The sequence below is a fragment of the Triticum urartu genome, chromosome 7, assembly GCF_003073215.2.
Source record: "Triticum urartu cultivar G1812 chromosome 7, Tu2.1, whole genome shotgun sequence".
NCBI classification, from domain to species: domain Eukaryota; kingdom Viridiplantae; phylum Streptophyta; class Magnoliopsida; order Poales; family Poaceae; genus Triticum; species Triticum urartu.
Genome location: NC_053028.1, coordinates 695,719,622 through 695,744,721, shown reverse-complemented (window position 1 = coordinate 695,744,721; position 25,100 = coordinate 695,719,622). Strand labels below are relative to the sequence as shown.

The 25,100-nt window shown below is 42.1% G+C and overlaps 1 protein-coding gene across 1 annotated transcript; it reads right to left on the bottom strand.

The window, feature by feature from the left end:
- Positions 1 to 21,711: 21,711 nt before the first annotated feature.
- Positions 21,712 to 23,253, bottom strand: LOC125524195 (GDSL esterase/lipase At5g03610-like). Its single transcript, XM_048689271.1, has 6 exons — positions 23,199 to 23,253; positions 22,841 to 23,071; positions 22,402 to 22,697; positions 22,237 to 22,314; positions 22,038 to 22,191; positions 21,712 to 21,956 (listed from the first exon to the last, which is right to left on the bottom strand). The coding sequence occupies exons 1-6, from the start codon at positions 23,251 to 23,253 to the stop codon at positions 21,712 to 21,714; spliced, it is 1,059 nt and encodes a 352-aa protein (XP_048545228.1).
- Between the last annotated feature and the right edge of the window lie 1,847 nt (positions 23,254 to 25,100).

Below are 25,100 nucleotides of genomic sequence, written 5' to 3'. Positions count from 1 at the left end.
GAACAGGTGCACGTCGTCGTTATTTAGCAGTGCACTAATTGTAGACGGGGCGACAAGGCCGGCTGAGCCAGAGGGACCGGCCGGACCATATGTCTACGTGCAAATGGCTCGACCAATCGAGGAGCTACACGGACCATTGACATAGCATGCCATTCAACTCTCGTGTGCATGTGATGCGTGGCGCAGCTTGGGCCTGCCGTGTACTCCGAGGCGTCGTGGAACCCTAACGACGGCTTTCGGGGAAAACCCTATTGGACGCTCGCTACGTCCAGTTGTCGAGGCTTCGCACAGAGAAGCGAGCGACTAGCGATCAAGACGGGCCGGCCCAGTCACGAGATAGCACAGGCGCTACAGCGTCCCGGTTTTGGGAACCTTCTGGAGGGTTCCTGAACGGTTTTGGGAACCTTCTGGAAGGTTCTTGAACCGGGTTTTCACTGGTTTTTTCTGTTTGCTTTTTCTTTATAGTTTTTTCTTTCTTCGTTTTTCTGTTTCTTTATTTCATCTTTCAATTCCTTTTTCTTTTCTTTTTATTTTCTTTTTGTTCATGTTTCAAGTTATGTTTGGGAGTTTCAAAAAATAATCCAATTTCAAAATTTGTTCACCAAATTCAAAAAATGTTCATGTTTTCAATTTTTCTGCGAGTTTCCATAAATGTTTCCATTTAAAAAATTGTTCGCAAATTGCAAAAGATGTTCATGCTTCAATTTTTGTTCGGGAGTTTCGAAAAAATGTACGCAAGTTTTAAAAACTGTTCATGTGTTCAAGTTTTGTTCGGGAGTTTAAAAAAATGTTCCAAGTTTTAAAAAATGTTCAAGTATCCAAAATTTGTTTTCGAATTTGAAAAATGTTCGGGTTTTGGGAGACTTTACAAAAATGTTCCCATTTCCAAAAATTTGTTTGCATTTTTCGAATTGTTGAGTTTTTACAAATTTTGTTCTCATTTTCTAAAAGTGTTAAAATTGTTTGCATTTTTCGAATTGTTGAGTTTTTACAAATTTTGTTCTCAATTTCTAAAAGTGTTCGCTGTTTCATACAACCTTCATGTTTTTTTTCTCTCAAAAATAGCGTTTCTCAAAAATGTTCGCACTTCCAAATTTGTTTGGAATTTTTCAAAATTGTTCTCTATTTTAAAATATGTTCTCAAGAAACAAAAAATGTTCGTGCTTTACAAAATTGTTCATGCTTCCAAATTTGTTCAGGATTTTTCAAAATTGTTCTTCATTTCAAAATTTGTTCTCAAGGTTCAAAAAATGTTCGTGCTTCAAAAAATAATCCACGCTTCCAAATTTGTTCTCAAGATTCAAAAATCGTTCATGCTTCATAAAAATGTTCACAAACTCCAAAAATGTTCAATTTCCGAAAAATGTTTGGGAAATTCAAACTTTTCGGTTTTCATAAAATTTGTTCACATGTTCAAAAAATGTCATGTTTCCAAATTTGTTTACATATTCAAATTTTTTTCCACATGTTTATTTTTTTTACTAATTCAAAAAATTGTTCCTGTTTCCGAAATTTGATCACATATTCCAAAAAATATGTGAACAATGAAATTTACAAGCTCTATGTCAAAAAATATTCCAAAAATTTGTTCACATGTTAAAATACTGTAGGATGATTTACAAGCTCTACGTCAGAAATTTCTTTTTGAGATTGTAACATGCAAGGACAATGAATTTCAGCTGCCGTTAGTAACTTCTTTCCTGCAGAGACATGTAAGTTCTCTATTTTTTTTCTCTCCTATGGAAACAAAAGAGATGTTATTTTCTTAGAGCCTGTTCTTTCATACCGAATAGTGAAATTAATTTCTTCTAATCGCGTATATGTTTCTTCTAATTCTTCTTTCTATTCTCAAGGGTCTCATTAATACTGTCACCTTCAAGGGAAGTGCACTGCAAGATTCAACTCAAAGGAATACTTCCATGGGAAAAATGTTTCCTTAACGATAGAGCTATCTTTTTTTTTTCTCTTGCTGATCTAGTGATAGTTTCTTCCAAGACTTTCAACTGTAAACAATGTCCGAAAACAGCTGAAACAGTTTTGAAAACGAGCAGTAAGACATGTACATTTTTTTTTGTCTTTCATGACGCCTTGGTGATACTATCATCAGTCAATTTCATCAAGATGTAAGCTTACCACTTTTATGACAGTTTTAGAAGTACCACTTTGTAATAAATGTAAAATGAAATTTCATGTTTTTTTATAATTAAAAACTAGTTGAATCAATAGGAACAGCACCTGGTTTCATAAAAATGGAACCTACAACCATTGTTTAGTAAATTCAAGGTTTTTGTCTTTCATGTTTCTTTGGGAAACAGTTGAAACTGTACCATTGTTTAGTTTATACAAGGAAAACAGAAGAAACAGTAGAAACAGAAGAAACAGTGGAAAACAGCAGGGACAACAATCAGTGGAACAGCTTCGCGAAGCAGAATCAACGAAGCGGTAGAAACAGTTCAAAACCAGGGAAACGCACGCCTCGCGGCCCACAAAGCCCGCCAGTCAGCTGCTCCTGTGCGAAGCCGCACCTAGTTGACGCAGAATGCGTCACATAGGAGTTCCCGGCTTTCGGCTTATCTTTTTCGGTTTTGCTGGTTCTAAGCTATTTCCTCTTATCTAAAATAGATGGCCCAGTTTTGTACCAAAGCTGGGTCATCTATTTTGGAACAGAGGGAGTAGCTGAGAAATAGTTGGGTCTCAGTCACCTTCATACCCGTTGGATTAAATGTGCTGAGATTTGTGCGTATACAGTTGTCTCACGCTCCTGTTGACGGTTTTGTTACGTGAGCAATGTTGCTGGGCCTTTGTGTGGTAGTTTTTTTATTTCTTTTTTCTTTGTGATGACTACTATGGCTTTTCAACGCTAGTATTTTTCTTCACTTTTTGTTGTTTGTCCTGGGCTATACGCATGTGGGAGAGAAGCTGCAACGAAGCAAGTTTTTTATTTTCATTTTGTTTTCTTGTTATTATCATATTTTTTCCTCTTTCAATCTTTTCTTTCTTCTCACCCGCAGAAATATTAATTTTTTGTTCTGCTTTAACCTTTCTTTTTCTATGTAAACGCTTTGTAAGTAATTTATATTTGAATGAGATTTATCATTATATATTTTTTCGTGTTTTTTTTTCTCATTTGTGTTCTTCTTGTATTTTTATTATTTTCCTTATTTGTGCGCCGCGGGCCGTGGCTCATAAACAGGCGTGTTTCATTCTCTTGTGCCAAGCAGCTCTTTTTAGGATGTTTAGCGGGCCATTTTTAATTTATGTTTCTCAGGCAAAACACCGCCAGCTGTTTCACGCCCCTCTCACCATCCTCTGTTCTTCCTCCTGGCATCCACCCCTCCCCACCCCACAGCCCCGCCGCCAGCAAACCCCAGAACCCTAGATCTATAGCAAAATTCAGAGTTTGGGACTTCTCCATAGAGCAGAGGGAGGGGAATCAGTTCTGCAATAAAGAAAAGAAAATGGATGCGGGTGCTGGTAAGAGGGCACACAGGACTCACCATGGTATGGTTTTGATTGCTTCTTTGCTTTGCCTCTTTGGACTTTCTGACTGATTAGACAGCAACCTTGGTCGCTTTGCCGGTGGATTGTCAAGTTGAACTATTCCCTCCGTTTCTTTTTAGTCTGCATATAAAGTTTGGTCAAAGTTAAGCTTTGTTAAGTTTAACTAACTTTATCTTAAAAAATATCAACATTCACAATACGAAATCAATATTACCTAATGTGTCATGAAATGTATTTTCATACTATATAGTTTTAGTATTTTAGATGTTCATATATTTCCATATAAATTTGATCAAACTTTGTGTGGTTTGACTTTGACCAAATCTTATACACGGAGTAAAAAGAAATGGAGGAAGTACAAGCAGCACGTACCTTAAGCAGAGAACGATCGGGCATCCAGGCTCCATGCGATACACCGCTCCCGCCGCCTGCGTCGGTTGCAGAGCCAACACGGGGGACATAGTGTGCCTGGACACCGCCGGCGGCAAGAGCACTTGAGCTCAAAGTGGCGGAGACATGGCTAGCAGAGCTGCCGCTGGAGGCAGATGCAGACATGTCGGCACACACACCAGGATTTGCATTGCAGGTTAGGTTGTAGATGGGTATTGGATATGAAGAGAAGATTTTTGAAGGACATGTCAAATATGTTTCTAAATAAATGAGGAATATTTTTGAAATGTTGGAACATTTCATAGGATACACGCCGACATTTTCAAAATACATGGTCAAAATGTTTGAACGCACTTTTTCCCCCAAAAATATAGCAAACATACTCTAAATGCGAGTGAACATTTTGTAAGACATACATTGAATTTTGTTTGATACACCATGATCATTTTTTAAACATGTGATGAACATTTGTCTTTTTTGCCTTTTCCGTTTCTTTCTTGGCAAAATACAAACATTTTATGATACATGGACGAGCACATTATAATACACGGGGAACATTTTTTAATGCATGATGATTATTTTTAAATGCACAATGAATAATTTTAGTAGTACAATGTTATTAAAGAGATAAATCATGCACATTTAAATACATGGTGAATCTTTTTAAAATACATGTTTTAATACACAATGAATGCTTTTCAATATATGGTAAAAGGTTTAGAATTACACTACAAATAATTTTGAAAAACACAATGAATTTATAGAATACACGAGGTTTAGTTTAAAATTTTCCGATGCACATTTTTAATACACGATGAACACTTTTTAAAAAGTATCACACATTTAGATAATGTTCATGTAACCATAAAAAGTCGTAACGCATGATGAACATTTTCATATTACATGATGAAAATGATTGAATTACAATAGGGATATTTGGTTTCACCCAAATGCATAGTTAACGATGTAAGCGTAGTTCTAGTTTATGATTTCTTGAGACCTCTTGAGATTGCTATGTTCTAGTTTATGATGTATGTCGTTGTATGAATTTGCGGTGTGCTAAATGAGGCGCCGATTGTGTGAAAACGAAAATTTGAGGTGTGACCATGCACTAGGGATGAAAACGGAGCGGAAACGGATGGAACTGAGTGCTATCATATTTGTTTTCATATTTTTTGCAGAAGCGGAAATGAATACGGAAACCCCGGAAATTAATACGGAAACAAATACTACCGAAAACAGACACGGAGCGAATACAGAGCGGACACGAAAACAGAACGATGTGTTGACCAGAACTTAAAACCCCCTTGAATCATAGAGAAATACACACAAAAAACAAAGAAATTTAAGAAATTTTTAACATGCCTACATGATAATATGGTTGTGTTGGTAACATAGGGTAGTATTGTAATAGTGCATGCATGACAATTCTGTATTGTGTCTAGTTGAGAATGTGTGTGGAAGTAAAAGTTGGTCCTCAAATGATCCAGTCTGCTCATTGTGTCATTGTGTGTTGTTTGGTAATTGGGCTGCAAAGCATCCATGAGCCTATAGTAGAAACGGAAATTCCATATTCACAGAAACGGAAAGTTCCGTTTCCGCGTCTGTTCCACCGGAAAACACCGTTCCGTTTTTGTTTCTGTTTTCGCATAAAAAATTCCACTTCCATTTCCGTTTTGCAAATTTCCGTTTCCGTTTTCATATTTCCTCTCAGTTTCCATTTTTCCTCCGGAAAAGCGGAAACTTTCCACTTCATTTTCATCCCTACCATTCACTGTCTGTTTTAGGGTCCGGATATGATGTATCCGACTGTAGATGCTCATAGGTAGATGCTTAGTAAGATAAAATGAGTTTTACTTGAGCACCAATGCTTATTTCTACATGAAAGGTGTCTAATTAAGCGTCTATACTCTATAAATAAGCATCGGTTTCTAAAGAAAAACTAATTTATTTTTTAAGCATGTTGCTTTGTACAAGGCCTTAGGCGTACAGGGAGAGATGATCAACATTGGCACATGACTGGAAACACCAGGATTATTCTATGTTGACACACCTACTACAAATAATCCAGATAATAAAAATTGCCATGCTCGTAAAAATAAAAGTTTCGTCCGGCGTTTGTCTCCAGTAGATCCGCTTGGATATAGTCTTTGATCGTCTATGTTTGTGTGTCTAGGGTTGGGTCCTTTCGATCTACGCTTCTTTTCATTGGGTGTAGTCCTGCCCATGGGAAGCCCGGCCCGACCTGGCCTGAAAAAGCCCGACCCGGCCCGGCCCGACGCTTCTCCCAGGCCGGGCTTCGGCCTAGATTTTGAGCCCGATGGCCGGGCTGGTCTGGGCCCAGGCCCGTCGATTTTGCGATTTCCTGAAGGGGCCTGGCCTGAGGCCCGAGGCCCACCGGGCTTTTATGTGTTTGGGCTGGGCTCGGGCCTAAAAACCAGGCCCGACGGCCCGGCCAGGCCAGGGCCTGGGTTTTTTGTCTCGGGCTTGGCTAGGCCGGCCCGAAGCCCGGTTCGGACCGAGGTTTGGCCAGGTATAATTGGATGCGGTTGCTTCCCTACTGTGTTGGTCCACTAGGGCCTTAGCATGATGACTTCCCGGCTATCTACTACAACAAGATTTGCCCGACTGCGGTGATGGCGTGGAGATGATGGTGGTGCGCCTTCGGCTTGCTCTAGTGCTTGTAGTCGTTGCTAGGTGGTCTATGGACCTGGATGTAATTTTTACTTTTGATATTCTTTGTACTACCTTGACAGTTGATAAATAGACCAAAAGTTTCCCCACAAAAATAAGTAAATAAGAACGTGTCATAAATCTTCTACAAGTTTTAATGTATGACGGGATCTAGCGCGATCGAAACGACCGACGAGCCTATTGTTCTTAAAATGGCAAGTTTGGAACATTTTGGTTCCTAAAAAAACATGGCAAAAATTCTAATGACAATTTTTCTAATACTCACACGGCAAATTTCAGAATTACATTTTGCTATTTTCCTAAAAGAGCACACACTGATAATTATTTGTAGTATTCACATGGCAATTTTTGCAATGCTCGCATGGTAATTAATGTTTTTTTCTATAAAGCATGGCACTCTTGAAAACAATGCACATCATGGCAAATTTTGAAGAATTTTGTTCTTTTAAAAAAGATGGAAAATTTAGGATTTTTTCGCAGGCACATAATTTTTTAGGCAACTTGTTCTCTAGCATCACGACAAATTTAGGAATTTATCATGCTACAAAAGAGAAATTTGCCACATGTTCAATAATTGCCAGTGTATCTATAAAAAATTATATGGTTAAAGAAATAAGATAATTTGCCATGGTAGTGATAACCCACAAGTGTAGGGGATCGCAAGAGTTTTCGAGGGTAGAGTATTTAACCCAAATTTATTGATTCGACACAAGGGGAGCCAAAGAATATTCTCAAGTATTAGCAGCTGAGTTGTCAATTGAACCACACCTGAAAACTTAATATCTGCAGCAAAGTATTTAGTAGCAAAGTAATATCATAGTAGTGGTAACGGTAGCAAAAGGTAATGATAGCAAAAGTAATATTTTGTATTTTGTAGTGATGATAGCAATAGCAACGGAAAAGTAAATAAACGAAGAACAATATATGGAAAGCTCGTAGGCAATGGATCGGTGATAGAGAATTATGCCGGATGCGGTTCATCATGTAAGAGTCATAACCTAGGGTGACACATAAGTAGCTCCAATTCATCAATGTAATGTAGGCATGTATTCCGAATATAGTCATACGTGCTTATGGAAAAGAACTAGCATGACATCTTTTGTCCTACCCTCGTGTGGCAGCGGGGTCCTAGCGGAAACTAAGGGATATTAAGGCCTCCTTTTAATAGAGTACCGGACCAAAGCATTAACACATAGTGAATACATGAACTCCTCAAACTACGGTCATCACCGGTAAGTATCCCAATTATTGTCACTTCGGGGTTAACGGATCATAACACATAATAGGTGACTATAGACTAGCAAGATAGGATAAAAAACTCTCATAATTGATGAAAACATAGCAGGTTCAGATATGAAATGATGGCACTCGGGCCCTAGTGACAAGCATTAAGCATAGCAAAGTCATAGCAACATCAATCTCAGAACATAGTGGATACTAGGGATCAAACCCTAACAAAACTAACTCGATTACATGATAAATCTCATCCAACCCATCACCGTCCAGCAAGCCTACGATGGAATTACTCACGCACGGCGGTGAGAATCATGAAATTGGTGATGGAGGAAGGTTGATGATGACGATGGCGACGGATTCCCCTCTCCGGAGCCCCGAACGGACTCTAGATCAGCCCTCCCGAGAGGTTTTAGGGCTTGGCAGCGGCTCTGTATCATAAAACGCGATGAATCCTTCTCTCTGATTTTTTTTCTCCACGAAAACAAATATATAGAGTTGGAGTTGAGGTCGGAGGAGCTCCAGGGGGCCCACGAGGTAGGGGGCGCGCCCTAGGGGGGCAGGCGCGCCCCCACCCTCGTGGCTAGGGTGTGGCCCCCCTGGTCTTCATCTTTTGCAAGGCTTTTTTATTATTTACGAAAAGATGTTCCGTGAAGTTTTAGGTCATTCCGAGAATTTTTGTTTCTGCACATAAATAACACCATGGTAATTCTGCTGAAAACAGCGTCAGTCCTGGTTAGTTTCATTCAAATCATGCAAGTTAGAGTCCAAAACAAGGGCAAAAGTGTTTGGAAAAGTAGATACGAAGGAGACATATCAACTCCCCCAAGCTTAAACCTTTGCTTATCCTCAAGCAATTCAGTTGATAAACTGAAAGTGATAAAGAAAAACTTTTACAAACTCTGTTTGCTCTTGTTGTTGTAAATATGTAAAGCCAGCATTCAAGTTTTCAGCAAAGATTATGAACTAACCATATTCACAATAACACATAGGTCTCGTGTTTACTCATATCAATGGCATAATCAACTAGCGAGCAATAATAATAAATCTCGGATGACAACACTTTCTCAAAACAATCATAATATGATATAACAAGATGGTATCTCGCTAGCCCTTTCTGAGACCGCAAAACATAAATGCAGAGCACCTTTAAAGATCAGGGACTGACTAGACATTGTAATTCATGGTAAAAGAGATCCAGTCAAGTCATACTCAATGTAAACTAACAGTAATGAATGCAAATGACAGCGGTGCTCTCTAACTGGTGCTTTTTAATAAGAGGATGATGTCTCAACATGAAAGTAAATAGATAGGCCCTTCGCAGAGGGAAGCAGGGATTTGTAGAGGTGCCAGAGCTCAATTTTCAAATAGAGGTGAATAATATTTTGAGCGGTATACTTTCATTGTCAACATAACAACCAAGAGATGGCGATATCTTCCATGCTACACACATTATAGGCGGTTCCCAAACAGAATGGTAAAGTTTATACTCCCCCTCCACCAACAAGCATCAATCCATGGCTTTCTCGAAACAACGAGTGCCTCCAACTAACAGGAGTCCCAGGGGGAGTTTTGTTTGCAATTATTTTGATTTAGTTTGCATAAAGCATGAGACTGGGCATCCCGGTGACCAGCCACTTTCTCGTGAGTGAGGAGTGGAGTCCACTCCTCTTGAGAATAACCCGTCTAACATGGAACATACGGACAACCCTAGTTGACACATGAGCTATTCGAGCATACAAAACATGATATTTATTTGAAGGTTTAGAGTTTGGCACATACAAATTTACTTGGAACGGCAGGTAGATACCGTATATAGGTAAGTATGATGGACCCATATGGAACAACTTTGGGGTTTATGGAATTGGATGCACAAGCAGTATTCCCGCTTAGTACAGGTGAAGGCTAGCAAAAGACTGGGAAGCGACCAGCTAGAGAGCGACAACAGTCATGAACATGCATTAAAATTAATCAACACCGAATGCAAGCATGAGTAGGATATAATCCACCATGAACATAAATATCGTGAAGGCTATGCTGATTTTGTTTCAACTACATGCATGAACATGTGCCAAGTCAAGTCACTTAAATAATTCAGAGGAGGATACCACCCTATCATACCACATCACAACCATTTTAATAGCATGTTGGCATGCAAGGTGAACCATTATAAGCTCCTAGCTAATCAAGCATGGCACAAGAAACTATGATCTCTAGTTGTCATTGCAAACATGTTTATTCATAATAGGCTGAATCAGGAACGATGAACTAATCATATTCACAAAAACAAGAGAGGTTGAGTTCATACCAGCTTTTCTCATCTCAGTTAGTCCATCATATAATCATCGTTATTGCCTTTCACTTGCACGACCCAATGATGTGGATAATAATAAGAGTGCACATGCATTGGACTAAGCTGGAATCTGCAAGCATTCAATAAACAGGAGAAGACAAGGCAATATGGGCTCTTTTGTCATATCAACAATAATGCATATAAGAGCCGCTTCAACAATTTAATTATGGTCTTCTCCTATCGACCCCCAAAGAAAAGAAAAGAAATAAAACTATTTACATGGGAAAGCTCCCAACAAGCAAAAGAAGAACAGGAAATCTTTTGGGGTTTTCTTTTTAATTACTACTACAAGCATGGAAAGTAAACTAATTAAAAGCTACAACTAATTTTTTTTGGTTTTTCTTAAGGTTTTATAAAGCACACAAGAAGAAAGCATAAAAAGGGAAATAAACTAGCATGGATGATACAATGAAAAAGTATGAGCACCGACATCTAGCAATGAGTGTGTGAACATGAATGTAATGTCGGTGGGAAATACGTACTCCCCCAAGCTTAGGCTTTTGGCCTAAGTTGGTCTATGGCCACGGCTGGCCTGGCGGATATCCATAGTAATAGTTGGGGTCATACTGCGATGCAGCGGCTATCGCCTCCTGAGCTGCAGCGTGGCGACGAGCGGCCTCCGCCCTCCTCTCGTACTCATCTGCCTCCTCTCTAGTAATAACATATCTTTCTTTTGCCTCCTCACAAAGGAACTAGTGAGATAGTGATACTGAAGGAAATATGCCCTAGAGGCAATAATAAAGTTATTATTTATTTCCTTATAATCATGATAAATGTTTATTATTCATGCTAGAATTGTATTAACCGGAAACATAATACATGTGTGAATACATAGACAAACAAAGTGTCACTAGTATGCCTCTACTTGACTAGCTCGTTAATCAAAGATGGTTATGTTTCCTAACCATGAACAAAAGAGCTGTTATTTGATTAACGAGGTCACATCATTAGTTGAATGATCTGATTGACATGACCCATTATATTAGCTTAGCACCCGATCGTTTAGTATGTTGCTATTGCTTTATCCATGACTTATACATGTTCCTATGACTATGAGATTATGAAGGAGGAACGCTTTGTGTGCTACCAAACGTCACAACGTAACTGGGTGATTATAAAGGAGCATTACAGGTGTCTCCAAAGGTAGATGTTGGGTTGGCGTATTTCGAGATTAGGATTTGTCACTCCGATTGTCGGAGAGGTATCTCTGGGCCCTCTCGGTAATGCACATCACTTTAAAGCCTTGCAAGCATTGCAACTAATGAGTTAGTTGCAGGATGATGTATTACGGAATGAGTAAAGAGACTTGCTGGTAACGAGATTGAACTAGGTGTTGGATACCGACGATCGAATCTCGGGGCAAGTAACATACCGATGACAAAGGGAACAAACTTATGTTGTTATGCGGTCTGACCGATAAAAGATCTTCGTAGAATATGTAGGAGCCAATATGGGCATCCAGGTACCGCTATTGGTTATTGACCGGAGACGTGTCTCGGTCATGTCTACATTGTTCTCGAACCCGTAGGGTCCGCACGCTTAAGGTTACGATGACAGTTATAAGAAAAAAAAAAAAAAAACAAAAAAAAAAAAAAAAAAATCGGGCTCTTACGGAGACAGTTATATTATGAGTTTATGCATTTTGATGTACCGAAGGTTTGTTCGGAGTCCCGGATGTGATCACGGACATGACGAGGAGTCTCGAAATGGCCGAGACGTAAAGATTGATATATTGGAAGGCTATGTTTGGATATCGGAAGTGTTCCGGGTGAAATCGGGATTTTACCGGAGTACCGGGAGGTTACCGGAACCCCCTGGGAGCTATATGGGCCTTAGTGGGCTTTAGTGGAAAGGAGAAAGGGGCAGCCCAAGGTGGCTGTGCGCCTCCCCCCTTCCCCTAGTCCTATTAGGACTAGGAGAGGTGGCCGGCCCCCTCCTCCTCTTTTCCCCCTCCGCGAATCCTATTCCGACTAGGATTGGGGGGGGGATCCTACTCCTAGAGGGAGTAGGACTCTCCTGCGCCTCCCTCTTGGCCGGCCAGCCTTCCCCCCTCTATCCTTTATATACGGGGGCAGGGGGCACCTCTAGACACACAAGTTGATCCACGTGATCTATTCCTTAGCCGTGTGCGGTGCCCCCTGCCACCATATTCCTCGATAATACTGTAGCGGAGTTTAGGCGAAGCCCTGCTGCTGTAGTGCATCAAGATCGTCACCACGCCGTCGTGCTGACGGAACTCTTCCCCGACACTTTGCTGGATCGGAGTCCGGGGATCGTCATCGAGCTGAACGTGTGCTCGAACTCGGAGGTGCCGTAGTTTCGGTACTTGATCGGTTGGATCGTGAAGACGTACGACTACTTCCTCTATGTTGCGTCAACGCTTCCGCAGTCGGTCTGCGTGGGTATGTAGACAACACTCTCCCCTCTCGTTGCTATACATCACATGATCTTGCGTGAGCGTAGGAAAATTTTGAAATTACTACGAAACCCATCAGTGGCATCCGAGCCTAGGTTATTTATGTTGATGTTATATGCACGAGTAGAACACAAGTGAGTTGTGGACGATACAAGTCATACTGCCTACAGCATGTCATACTTTGGTTCGGCGGTATTGTTGGACGAGACGACCCGGACCAACCTTACGCGTACGCTTACGCGAGACCGGTTCCCTCGACGTGCTTTGCACATAGATGGCTTGCGGGCGACTGTCTCTCCAACTTTAGTTGAACCAAGTGTGGCTACGCCCGGTCCTTGCGAAGGTTAAAACGGAGTCTATTTGACAAACTATCGTTGTGGTTTTGATGCGTAGGTGAGATTGGTTCTTGCTTAAGCCCGTAGCAGCCACGTAAAACTTGCAACAACAAAGTAGAGGACGTCTAACTTGTTTTTGCAGGGCATGTTGTGATGTGATATGGTCAAGGCATGATGCTAAATTTTATTGTATGAGATGATCATGTTTTGTAACCGAGTTATCGGCAACTGGCAGGAGCCATATGGTTGTCGCTTTATTGTATGCAATGCAATCGCGATGTAATGCTTTACTTTATCACTAAGCGGTAGCGATAGTCGTAGAAGCATAAGATTGGCGAGACGACAACGATGCTACGATGGAGATCAAGGTGTCGCGCCGGTGACGATGGTGATCATGACGGTGCTTCGGAGATGGAGATCACAGGCACAAGATGATGATGGCCATATCATATCACTTATATTGATTGCATGTGATGTTTATCTTTTATGCATCTTATCTTGCTTTGATTGACGGTAGCATTATAAGATGATCTCTCACTAAATTATCAAGAAGTGTTCTCCAATTTCCTGAGTATGCACCGTTGCGAAAGTTCTTCGTGCTGAGACACCACGTGATGATCGGGTGTGATAGGCTCTACTTTCAAATACAACGGGTGCAAAACAGTTGCACACGCGGAATACTCAGGTTATAATTGACGAGCCAAGCATATACAGATATGGCCTCGGAACACGGAGACCGAAAGGTCGAGCGTGAATCATATAGTAGATATGATCAACATAGTGATGTTCACCAATGAACTACTCCATCTCACGTGATGATCACATGGATCGATAATCACGTGAGTAGAGGACTTCCGGTGCCACTCTTCAGCGCGTCCGCAGATAGCGGACCCTATACATATAGGAGGGAAATCTATGAATGTTCGGCAATTGTACCGATCACTCTGTCCAGATATCCACCGTAAGTGGATGTGACAGCGGGCAACTGAATCTATCTAAGTGGGCATGTAGCCTGTAAGACGGTCTCTATCGCAGTGCGTTGAATCTGACCTGTAAGAGTGCATCTACGTCATGAATTAAGTGAAGTCGCGCTGTAGAATCTAATACTAGCGTCATGTGTCCTCAGCAGAGAATTGACTGTGATAGACTTAGGATGGCCTCGGTAGCGGGGTTCTCCTTGTGAGTTTTCAAATGGCGGTTCTTCTGTGATTAAGCAATGAATAGCCCCAATAAGACGAGTTAATGCGCACAGAATGTGACTCGGTAGTCTTGTGAGCCTGTACCTGGCCGTCACGAGTAAACTATGAGGATCCGAATTAGCGTCATATGTTACTAGTGACATCTGCCGAAAGGAGTCTTAAACGATACATCTGTGATAGCATACCTCGGTCTGGTGGCGTTGCCAGGCCCCTGCATGGTTCGAAGTGACGCGAACCCATCCTGGACGCGTTTGAACTGTCAAGGGTGTGCATGGGTCGACGCATAGAGAGCGGAAATCGCACTTACGTGGATACGTGTGCTCACCGATGTGAAGACGCCTCTGGCGCTTGCGAGAACTATTGAAGCAACCTCGGAGGGACGTAATCAGACGCTGTAATGGTAATCAGTCATGGAGCACCTTGGATCGTAGATAATGAATAGTCCAAGGTGAATGTGAGTTGTGCCGAAAAATGTAATCTCGGATAAATCTGAAAGTGCATGACCAGGAGGCGCAGAACCTGTGGGTGAGGAGTATAATGTGAAAGTCATGCCAAATGACCCGATGGTTTCCGATGAGTAGCCGTGGCAAAGAATAGGCGGAAAGAAGCCCGAGCTAATCTTGCGCAAGAGTGGATACGATCGAGAGAATATGTACTGAGGAACGGGTATAATAAGTTTCAGCCTGAGTTTCAAAGTTGCTCGCGAGATGTCATTCCTCCCAGTGAAAGATGACCATGTGCGGTGTGTGGTGTGTGTCAATGGAAGCGAGGAAATTCTCGCAATCACGAAGGCGCGACCTCTATCCGACCGCGTCAGGGGTGAAGATAGCACAGGACCTGCGGACGGTGGTGCAACAAGGTCATCATGCAAGAGTTTGAAGGCAGAGAACTGTAACGCGCAGAGAACTCATCAGCCGCGGGATGTCTAGAAAGCTCGGTTCGGTGCTAGACGAAGAGCATCTCTAGAGAAAGGACAATTAACTCTAAGTGTGATGAGTTAACAACACGAACCTGTAGAGTTCTTACGAAAAGAGCAAAAGACGCAGATATGGCGGCACCTCCAGAGAGAAGGAGATCAGCAAGGCCTGTTGGTGACTTGCTCAATGAGATAAGAACAGCCACAGGTAACTGCGAGCACGGTGAGCGCATGACTACGACCGGTGGAAGTGACTTGGCTTACTGCAAGCTAGTACTCTGGCGGTGCACTGGATAAGCGGAACTGCCTCAAGTATCTTGGCGTGATAAGTAAAGTGAGGAAGGACTGGAAAGAGCTGACACGATGAACCGGCTATTATGTGATTCATTGTTATGGATGGATGCTAGCGTACATAGAAAGCCCGTCGTGAGAGTTGCAACAGGAGCTGCCAAATGAAGGTGATCCTATGGAGATGGGTGCGCTTCTTTAGTGGTGCGCGGTGGAGTATTTGCCATGCTCGCATATACTAGGGACGTTACCTGGTGCAGTCATAGTCGGAAGAGTTGGGCTAAGTTAGCTCGAGGGTGGGCTCGAAACAGGGACTGCGGAGAAGATTGGCTAAGGACGAGGTGACGATGCGCGATGGGAAACGGTTAAGTCGATGTGATCGCAGTCGGCACGCTACCTCTACATCTACCTTCGGGATTAATATAGACCTAAATAATTGTTATTTGGTGCCAGCGTTGAGCATGAACATTATATTCTGGATCTTGTTTGATGCGAGACGGTTATTCATTTAAATCAGAGAATAATGGTTGTTCTATTTATATGAGTAATATCTTTTATGGTCATGCACCCTTGAAGAGTGGTCTATTCTTTATTGAATCTCGATAGTAGTATACACATATTCATAATGTTGAAGCCAAAAGATGCAGAGTTGATAATGATGTGCAACTTATTTGTGGCACTGCCGTTTAGGTCATATCGGTGTAAAGCGCATGAAGAAACTCCATACTGATGGACTTTTGGAACCACTTGATTATGAATCACTTGGTACTTGCGAACCGTGCCTCATGGGCAAGATGACTAAAACACCGTTCTCTGGTACTATGGAGAGAGCAACAGATTTGTTGGAAATCATACATACAGATGTATGTGGTCCGATGAATATTGAGGCTCGTGGCGGATATCGTTATTTTCTCACCTTCACAGATGATTTAAGCAGATATGGGTATATCTACTTAATGAAACATAAGTCTGAAACATTTGAAAAGTTCAAAGAATTTCAGAGTGAAGTTGAAAATCATCGTAACAAGAAAATAAAGTTTCTACGATCTGATCGTGGAGGAGAATATTTGAGTTACGAGTTTGGTGTACATTTGAAAAATTGTGGAATAGTTTCGCAACTCACGCCACCCGGAACACCACAGCGTAATGGTGTGTCCGAACGTCGTAATCGTACTTTACTAGATATGGTGCGATCTATGATGTCTCTTACTGATTTACCGCTATCATTTTGGGGATACGCTCTAGAGACGGCCGCATTCACGTTAAATAGGGCACCATCAAAATCCGTTGAGACGACGCCTTATGAACTATGGTTTGGCAAGAAACCAAAGTTGTCGTTTCTGAAAGTTTGGGGCTGCGATGCTTATGTGAAAAAGCTTCAACCTGATAAGCTCGAACCCAAATCGGAGAAATGTGTCTTCATAGGATATCCAAAGGAAACTATTGGATACACCTTCTATCACAGATCCGAAGGCAAGACTTTTGTTGCTAAATTCGGAAACTTTCTAGAGAAGGAGTTTCTCTCGAAAGAAGTGAGTGGGAGGAAAGTAGAACTTGACGAGGTAACTGTACCTGCTCCCTTATTGGAAAGTAGTACATCACAGAAACCAGTTTCTGTGACACCTACACCAATTAGTGAGGAAGCTAATGATGATGATCATGAAACTTCAGAACAAGATACTATTGAACCTCGTAGATCAACCAGAGTGAGATCCGCACCAGAGTGGTACGGTAATCCTGTTCTGGAAGTCATGCTACTAGATCATGATGAACCTACGAACTATGAAGAAGCGATGATGAGCCCAGATTCCGCAAAATGGCTTGAAGCCATGAAATCTGAGATGGGATCCATGTATGAGAACAAAGTATGGACTTTGGTTGATTTGCCCGATGATCGGCAAGCAATTGAGAATAAATGGATCTTCAAGAAGAAGACTGACGCTGATGGTAATGTTACTGTCTACAAAGCTCGACTTGTCGCGAAAGGTTTTCGACAAGTTCAAGGGGTTGACTACGATGAGACCTTCTCACCCGTAGCGATGCTTAAGTCTGTCCGAATCATGTTAGCAATTGCCGCATTTTATGATTATGAAATTTGGCAGATGGATGTCAAAACTGCATTCCTGAATGGATTTCTGGAAGAAGAGTTGTATATGATGCAACTAGAAGGTTTTGTCGATCCAAAGGGAGCTAACAAAGTGTGCAAGCTCCAGCGATCCATTTATGGACTGGTGCAAGCCTCTCGGAGTTGGAATAAACGCTTTGATAGTGTAATCAAAGCATTTGGTTTTATACAGACTTTTGGAGAAGCCTGTATTTACAAGAAAGTGAGTGGGAGCTCTATAGCATTTCTGATATTATATGTGGATGACATATTACTGATTGGAAATAATATAGAATTTCTGGATAGCATAAAGTGATACTTGAATAAGAGTTTTTCAATGAAAGACCTCGGTGAAGCTGCTTACATATTGGGCATTAAGATCTATAGAGATAGATCGAGACGCTTAATTGGACTTTCACAAAACACATACCTTGACAAAGTTTTGAAAAAGTTCAAAATGGATCAAGCAAAGAAAGGGTTCTTGCCTGTGTTACAAGGTGTGAGATTGAGTAAGACTCAAAGCCCGACCACTGCAGAAGATAGAGAGAAAATGAAAGATGTTCCCTATGCTTCAGCCATAGGCTCTATCATGTATGCAATGCTGTGTACCAGACCTGATGTGTGCCTTGCTATAAGTTTAGCAGGGAGGTACCAAAGTAATCCAGGAGTGGATCACTGGACAGCGGTCAAGAACATCCTGAAATACCTGAAAAGGACTAAGGATATGTTTCTCGTATATGGAGGTGACAAAGAGCTCACCGTAAAAGGTTACGTTGATGCAAGCTTTGACACTGATCCGGACGATTCTAAATCGCAAACCGGATACGTGTTTACATTAAACGGTGGAGCTGTCAGTTGGTGCAGTTCTAAACAAAGCGTCGTAGCGGGATCTACATGTGAAGCGGAGTACATAGCTGCTTCGGAAGCAGCGAACGAAGGAGTGTGGATGAAGGAGTTCATATCCGATCTAGGTGTCATACCTAGTGCATCGGGTCCAATGAAAATCTTTTGTGACAATACTGGTGCAATTGCCTTGGCAAAGGAATCCAGATTTCACAAAAGGACCAAACACATCAAGAGACGCTTCAATTCCATCCGGGATCTAGTCCAGGTGGGAGACATAGAGATTTGCAAGATACATAAGGATCTGAATGTTGTAGACCCGTTGACTAAGCCTCTTCCACGAGCAAAACATGATCAACACCAAGGCTCCATGGGTGTTAGAATCATTACAGTGTAATCTAGATTATTGACTCTAGTGCAAGTGGGAGACTGAAGGAAATATGCCCTAGAGGCAATAATAAAGTTATTATTTATTTCCTTATAATCATGATAAATGTTTATTATTCATGCTAGAATTGTATTAACTGGAAACATAATACATGTGTGAATACATAGACAAACAAAGTGTCACTAGTATGCCTCTACTTGACTAGCTCGTTAATCAAAGATGGTTATGTTTCCTAACCATGAACAATGAGTTGTTATTTGATTAACGAGGTCACATCATTAGTTGAATGATCTGATTGACATGACCCATTCCATTAGCTTAGCACCCGATCGTTTAGTATGTTGCTATTGCTTTTCTTCATGACTTATACATGTTCCTATGACTATGAGATTATGCAACTCCCGTTTGCCAGAGGAACACTTTGGGTGCTACCAAACATCACAACATAACTGGGTGATTATAAAGGAGCATTATAGGTGTCTCCAAAGGTAGATGTTGGGTTGGCGTATTTCGAGATTAGGATTTGTCACTCCGATTGTCGGAGAGGTATCTCTGGGCCCTCTCGGTAATACACATCACATAAGCCTTGCAAGCATTACAACTAATATGTTAGTTGTGAGATGATGTATTACGGAACGAGTAAAGAGACTTGCCGGTAACGAGATTGAACTAGGTATTGGATACCGACGATCGAATCTCGGGCAAGTAACATACCGATGACAAAGGGAACAACGTATGTTGTTATGCGGTCTGACCGATAAAGATCTTCGTAGAATATGTAGGAGCCAATATGGGCATCCAGGTCCCGCTATTGGTTATTGACCGGAGACATGTCTCGGTCATGTCTACATTGTTCTCGAACCCGTAGGGTCCGCACGCTTAAGGTTACGATGACAGTTATATTATGAGTTTATGCATTTTGATGTACCGAAGGTTGTTTGGAGTCCCGGATGTGATCACGGACATGACGAGGAGTCTCGAAATGTTCGAGACGTAAAGATTGATATATTGGAAGCCTATGTTTGGATATCGGAAGTGTTCCGGGTGAAATCGGGATTTTACCGGAATACCGGGAGGGTTACCGGAACCCCCCGGGAGCTATATGGGCCATAGTGGGCCTTGGTGGAAAAGAGAAGGGGCTGCCCTAGATGGGCTGCGCGCCTCCCCCTTCCCCTAGTCCTATTAGGACTAGGAGAGGTGGCCGGCCCCCTCCTCCTCTTTTCCCCCTCCGCGAATCCTACAACCAGGATTGGGGGGGGGGGAATCCTACTCCTAGAGGGAGTAGGACTCTCCTGCGCCCTCCTCCTTGGCCGGCCAGCCTCCCCCCTGTACTCCTTTATATACGGAGGCAGGGGACACCTCTAGACACACAAGTTGATCCACGTGATCTATTCCTTAGCCGTGTGCGGTGCCCCCTGCCACCATATACCTCGATAATACTGTAGTGGAGTTTAGGCGAAGCCCTGTTGCAGTAGTACATCAAGATCGTCACCACGCCGTCGTGCTGACGGAACTCTTCCCCGACACTTTGCTGGATCGGAGTCCGGGGATCGTCATCGAGCTGAACGTGTGCTCGAACTCGGAGGTGCCGTAGTTTCGGTGCTTGATCGGTTGGATCGTGAAGACGTACGACTACTTCCTCTACGTCGTGTCATCGCTTCCGCAGTCGGTCTGCGTTGGGTACGTAGACAACACTCTCCCCCTCGTTGCTATGCATCACATGATCTTGCGTGTGCGTAGGAAATTTTTTGAAATTACTACGAAACCCAACAACCCCCCCCCCCTAGAACCCATGCAGTTGCAACCCCACTTGAATACTTGTAGTTTTTGAAAACTTGTAGTTGTGGCCCCCTTGAACACATGCAATTGCGACCCCATTTGAAAACTTACAGTTGCGACCCATTTGAAACACATGTAGTTCCGATCTCAAAACATGCACTTGTGACCCAACTGAAACTACACTTGTGAACCCATTGAAAACTTGTGGTTGTGACCACCCTTAAAAACTTGTAATTGCGACCTCATTTGAAAACAATGCAGTTGTGCCCCCCTTGAAAACTTGCAAATGTGACCCGCTTTGAAAACGTACAGTTACACCCCGTTGAAAACATGGATTGGGACCCATTTAAAAACTTCATGTTACCAAACAAATAAAAAAGGGTTTTGCTGGTTCTCAGCTAGTAATAACTATTGTATGTACATTGCTAGGCTTCACCTTTTCATGATGTGATATTCAGCTTCGAATGTCCCGCTGTCAGTTTTGTATGTATCAAGATTATTAGTGATTGATAAATAGACAAGGCCCATGCAAAACATTGGATATATATAATACTCCCTAAAACGTGTCTATAGACATCCGAATCAGAAAAAAAGTTAGAACATCTTAAATTTGTGAATAGTGTATCTTTGATTGACGGCGATAAAACCACCAGCAACAACATCATCAAAGTTTCAGACAAAGCAAAAACATCTATTTTACATATATACTGTAGCAGTCAAGAATGTATATATGACTGTAGTCGAATTAAGCAGGTTGTCTTTGAATGAAAAAAGGTGATACATGTGTATGACATCATGTGTGTTGGCCTCTCAAACTGCCAAATACACATCTTTGATGTGCCGTCAGTTTTCCTGTCGAGCATGCATGCACATTTCCTGATGAATTATTTACTTTATCCCTCTTTTGTACTAGTATCTTGCTACAAAGTGCATGGCCATGTACTATATAAATCAACCAGCCGAACAATGAACACAATAATAAAGATATTAGAGGACGTATGCCGTCGTTGGACGTTGGTCAAAAGCATGCATGCGCAGTAGATTCACCATATATACGACCTTATTTCTAATCTCACATGGGATACGAGACATTAAGCAATTTGGAACAAGTTCACCTATAAAGGCTACTACTAGACTAAAAGTTCAGCTAAACATGACGAAATAATACCTCTGAAGCTCACCCCTAAATACGCATACTGTATATAATGCTAACCTAAAAGATACGGCACCAAAACTATCAATTAATCAAGCTTCTGCCAAAAATACAAGGCATCATGGAACATAGTCCTGATCGAGAAATTCCATCAAAGGTTGCTCCAGCGCCTCCATTACTGCCTCCCACCCAGCATGTGTTGGGTGTGCCTCGTCCCAGTAGAACCTCTTGTCGGGATTATCACATAGGTCGTAGAGGTGCTTCCCTGAACTGCTACGCTCTCCACAGTACCCTCCCTCATAGGAACTCTCGCAACACGGGGTCAGCTTGCGCTTGAAGTCCTTGGACCGATCCGACCCTTCACCTGCATGCACGAAAAAAAAATAGTTACATAGATGAATTGACACATTAGAAACCAGATTTGACTTACAACATCCACACTTACCAGGGGCGTGATTCACGATGTCGGTGAAGGCAGAGTAGAGGTCTAGTATGTGGACGTTGTCCCTTTCTCCGATCATTTGATTTAGATACTTGTTGTGCACCGATGCGCCATAATTGCCCAGAAGGTCACATGTGGTGTAGTTGTTCGAACTAGTCTGTGAAGGCATGCAACCAATGGGATGCAAGTTATTTACTAGAACCTTTCTCACACCAAGCATCTGCAGCTGCGCCACATTATCTAGGATCTCAGTCGCCACGTTTCCTATGTAAGTATCGAGCTGCATCCACGAAAAGTTAATTAGTAAAGTGGAGATCGATATATTAATTGATGGTTTAATTTGTATGCCAGAGTATGTACTACTTACATCATCGAAGCTTGAGTAGAATACATTATTGGCCTCGGAGCCGCTCATGTAGTCATTGCCGGAGATGGCGATGAGTGCGACCGAGTGGTGAAGCTGTCGTGTTGAGATGACATCGTCGTTGACTAGCCTCTTGAAAGCTTGAACCTGTGCAGCAAGGGTCGGCACCTTCTTCGCCGTCGACGTCACCTTGAAGACACCAGCGCCGCCAACAGCGAAGGTCATGCCAGATGAGTCGCAAGATTGGTCTGATGTGAGCTCGTACGCTGGAGGGGCTTCAGCGAGGCCCAACATCCTTGCTGCATGGACAACGCAATAGATATGATAGATTATTTTGGATGCACATAGATGTATAATGATACATGTCATATATAACACACTAGCAGTAGTCTAAAAATTCAATTCATTAGCTATGGATAAATACTATAGATTCTACACATACCGATAAAATCTGATTGCATCCGGTAGTTGGAGAAGCGTCCTGTTGGAACAGGAGCGCCAGACCAATTGGAGCTGCGATAAGAGCCGTACGGGTAGCTCCACTGCCGCGACGTCTTCTCGCCAACGATGTTGGGAACGTTGCCGTTGTCGACAAAGTCGTCGCCGAAGACGAACATGCTGGAGCACTGGTGATTGGAACGATGAGCCCTAGGTGTGCCTCGGGCCTCCACATCTGTCAGGATAGGTCGATCATGTCAGTACATTCGTGGACGCAGGCAGAACATGAGTTGAATTACTCAATGAGATTGAAGTAGCATACGGATAGGGAAAAACAAGGCAGTAGTTGATAATGCACGTACCATCCAATGCAAGGAAGACGAGGAGGAGAAGGAAGACGGTCGGAAGGAGCTTCATGTTGCTCCGGCCTGCTGGCGGCCGGAGACGAAGCAGATGATGGAGAGGGTGCTGCGGATGGAGGAGGCGAGGAAGGGATGGGATAGTGGTATGGCCGGCCGGGCTATGTATTTATAGAAGGATGTACGGACGTACATCATGTGGACTTCATAACCGCTTCATTCAAATTTGCGGATCCCTCAAAATGTGGGCGTACATCATGTGGACTTCATAACCGCTTCATTCAAATTTGTGGATACCTCAAAATGTGGACTTCATAACCCTTCATGCGGATAAAAAAAAGGACCATGGAGAGCTGAAGGTCGTGTTCCACATGGAGAGCTCTCTCACCGTTCGAATGTACTCTATCTATGTTTAAATTTGCCTAGCAAGCTAATTGATCTCTCGCTTTAACCTGGACGACGATGGGACTCGTGTTTATAACTTCATTCAAAAGTCGTATCCGCTCGACCACGGAGAAAGCATATGTGCGGAGGTTGGGATGTATATGCCGCGGTTCCTTGACCTTTGACCTCTTGTGGCGTTCAGAATACATATGCAGGCATGATGCTATTTTTAATTTTCAGATTTATTATATGCATGCATGCTGCATGCTATTCCAACTTCTGTTAGTCGTATGACCAAAATTATAGACTAGTATTCAGCTCATAGCCTCATAATATGCTGAAGCCAAATTAACAATTTACCAATCCCTCGTACAAATAAAAATAAAAATCAACAATGGTTTTATTCCTCGTCAGTGGTGGATGTGCAAGCTCGTGTGTTCCCCGCCTTCATTCTGGATTTGGATGCATGTTTTAGTCTCCCACGCAGCTACGTCGAAGTGGACTTTGGGTGTTTGACATGAAATGGATCATCAGCATGGAATACAAGAAGAGAAAGACAATGATGGTCATGTCTCTCCAATCAGGCCAGAATTGGAGGCAGCGACTGCAGTAAACCATGGAAAATAGCTTGCAGCTAGTAACACCTAAGCTCTCCATGCTTACTAGGTTTTTGGTACCAACAATCCTTCTAGAAAAATGCTAATGGTGGTCAACCACCACGGTGGACGTTTTCAAAATACAAATGTCCACAGCATGATTTTTTTCGAAATTTTATGTCAACACATACACATGTATACCATGTATACGCAATTTTTCATAACATTATACTTTCACACATGGCATGCAGAAAAAAGAGAAATACATATTTCCAAAATGGACTGGAATTTGTTTTTGTCTTGTTTGGGCCGGAATTTTGTATTTTCTTGGGCGAGAATTTTGTACTTTTGTTGTTGGGCTGGTTTTTCTTCTTTTACAGCAGCTTACAAATCACAATTTTGTAAACGAATTATCACACGTTCATGCGGAACACATACAAGTTTCCATGGAAATGATTCGAAAACTTTTAGATGAGCTTTTTTATTGAAAAAAAATGTCCTCAGTGGTGGTCGTCCACCAAAAGCCCGCACTCCAATCCTTCTTCTTCATATGGATATGTGTTCTGGACCATACCATATCAAATAAAAAGTAGATGTCTTCGTGGTTAGTTATTCATGGATCATAAATGGTCTTATCAACAAAGTACAAGGAAACTCATCTATGCTAATGTACAAGTGGATAATGCATGGGTACTCAGAAGCTCACATTATTTTCAAAGGGCTCTGGAGAAGGGGCACTAGGCTAAGACACATATATTCTTCCGGCTCCTCCTCCATGACATAATCAACACAAAAGATCTTCTAGGAATCCCATCCACTTAGAATGCTCAAGGCAAACATTGTGAATCCAAACAATCATAGAGGTACCTCCCGATAGGATGAAATCATTTTGATGCAGAGACCAGGGAACTCGCCATTTTGAAGA

Bases quoted from the DNA above. Each gene is read 5' to 3' on its own strand.
- LOC125524195 (XM_048689271.1), bottom strand. From the start codon at position 23,253: ATGAAGCTCCTTCCGACCGTCTTCCTTCTCCTCCTCGTCTTCCTTGCA. The intron at 22,698-22,840 runs GTATGTGTAGAA...TTGTCCATGCAG, and splicing joins GATGCAATCAGATTTTATCG to CAAGGATGTTGGGCCTCGCT. The intron at 22,315-22,401 runs GTAAGTAGTACA...TCGTGGATGCAG, and splicing joins TCTACTCAAGCTTCGATGAT to CTCGATACTTACATAGGAAA.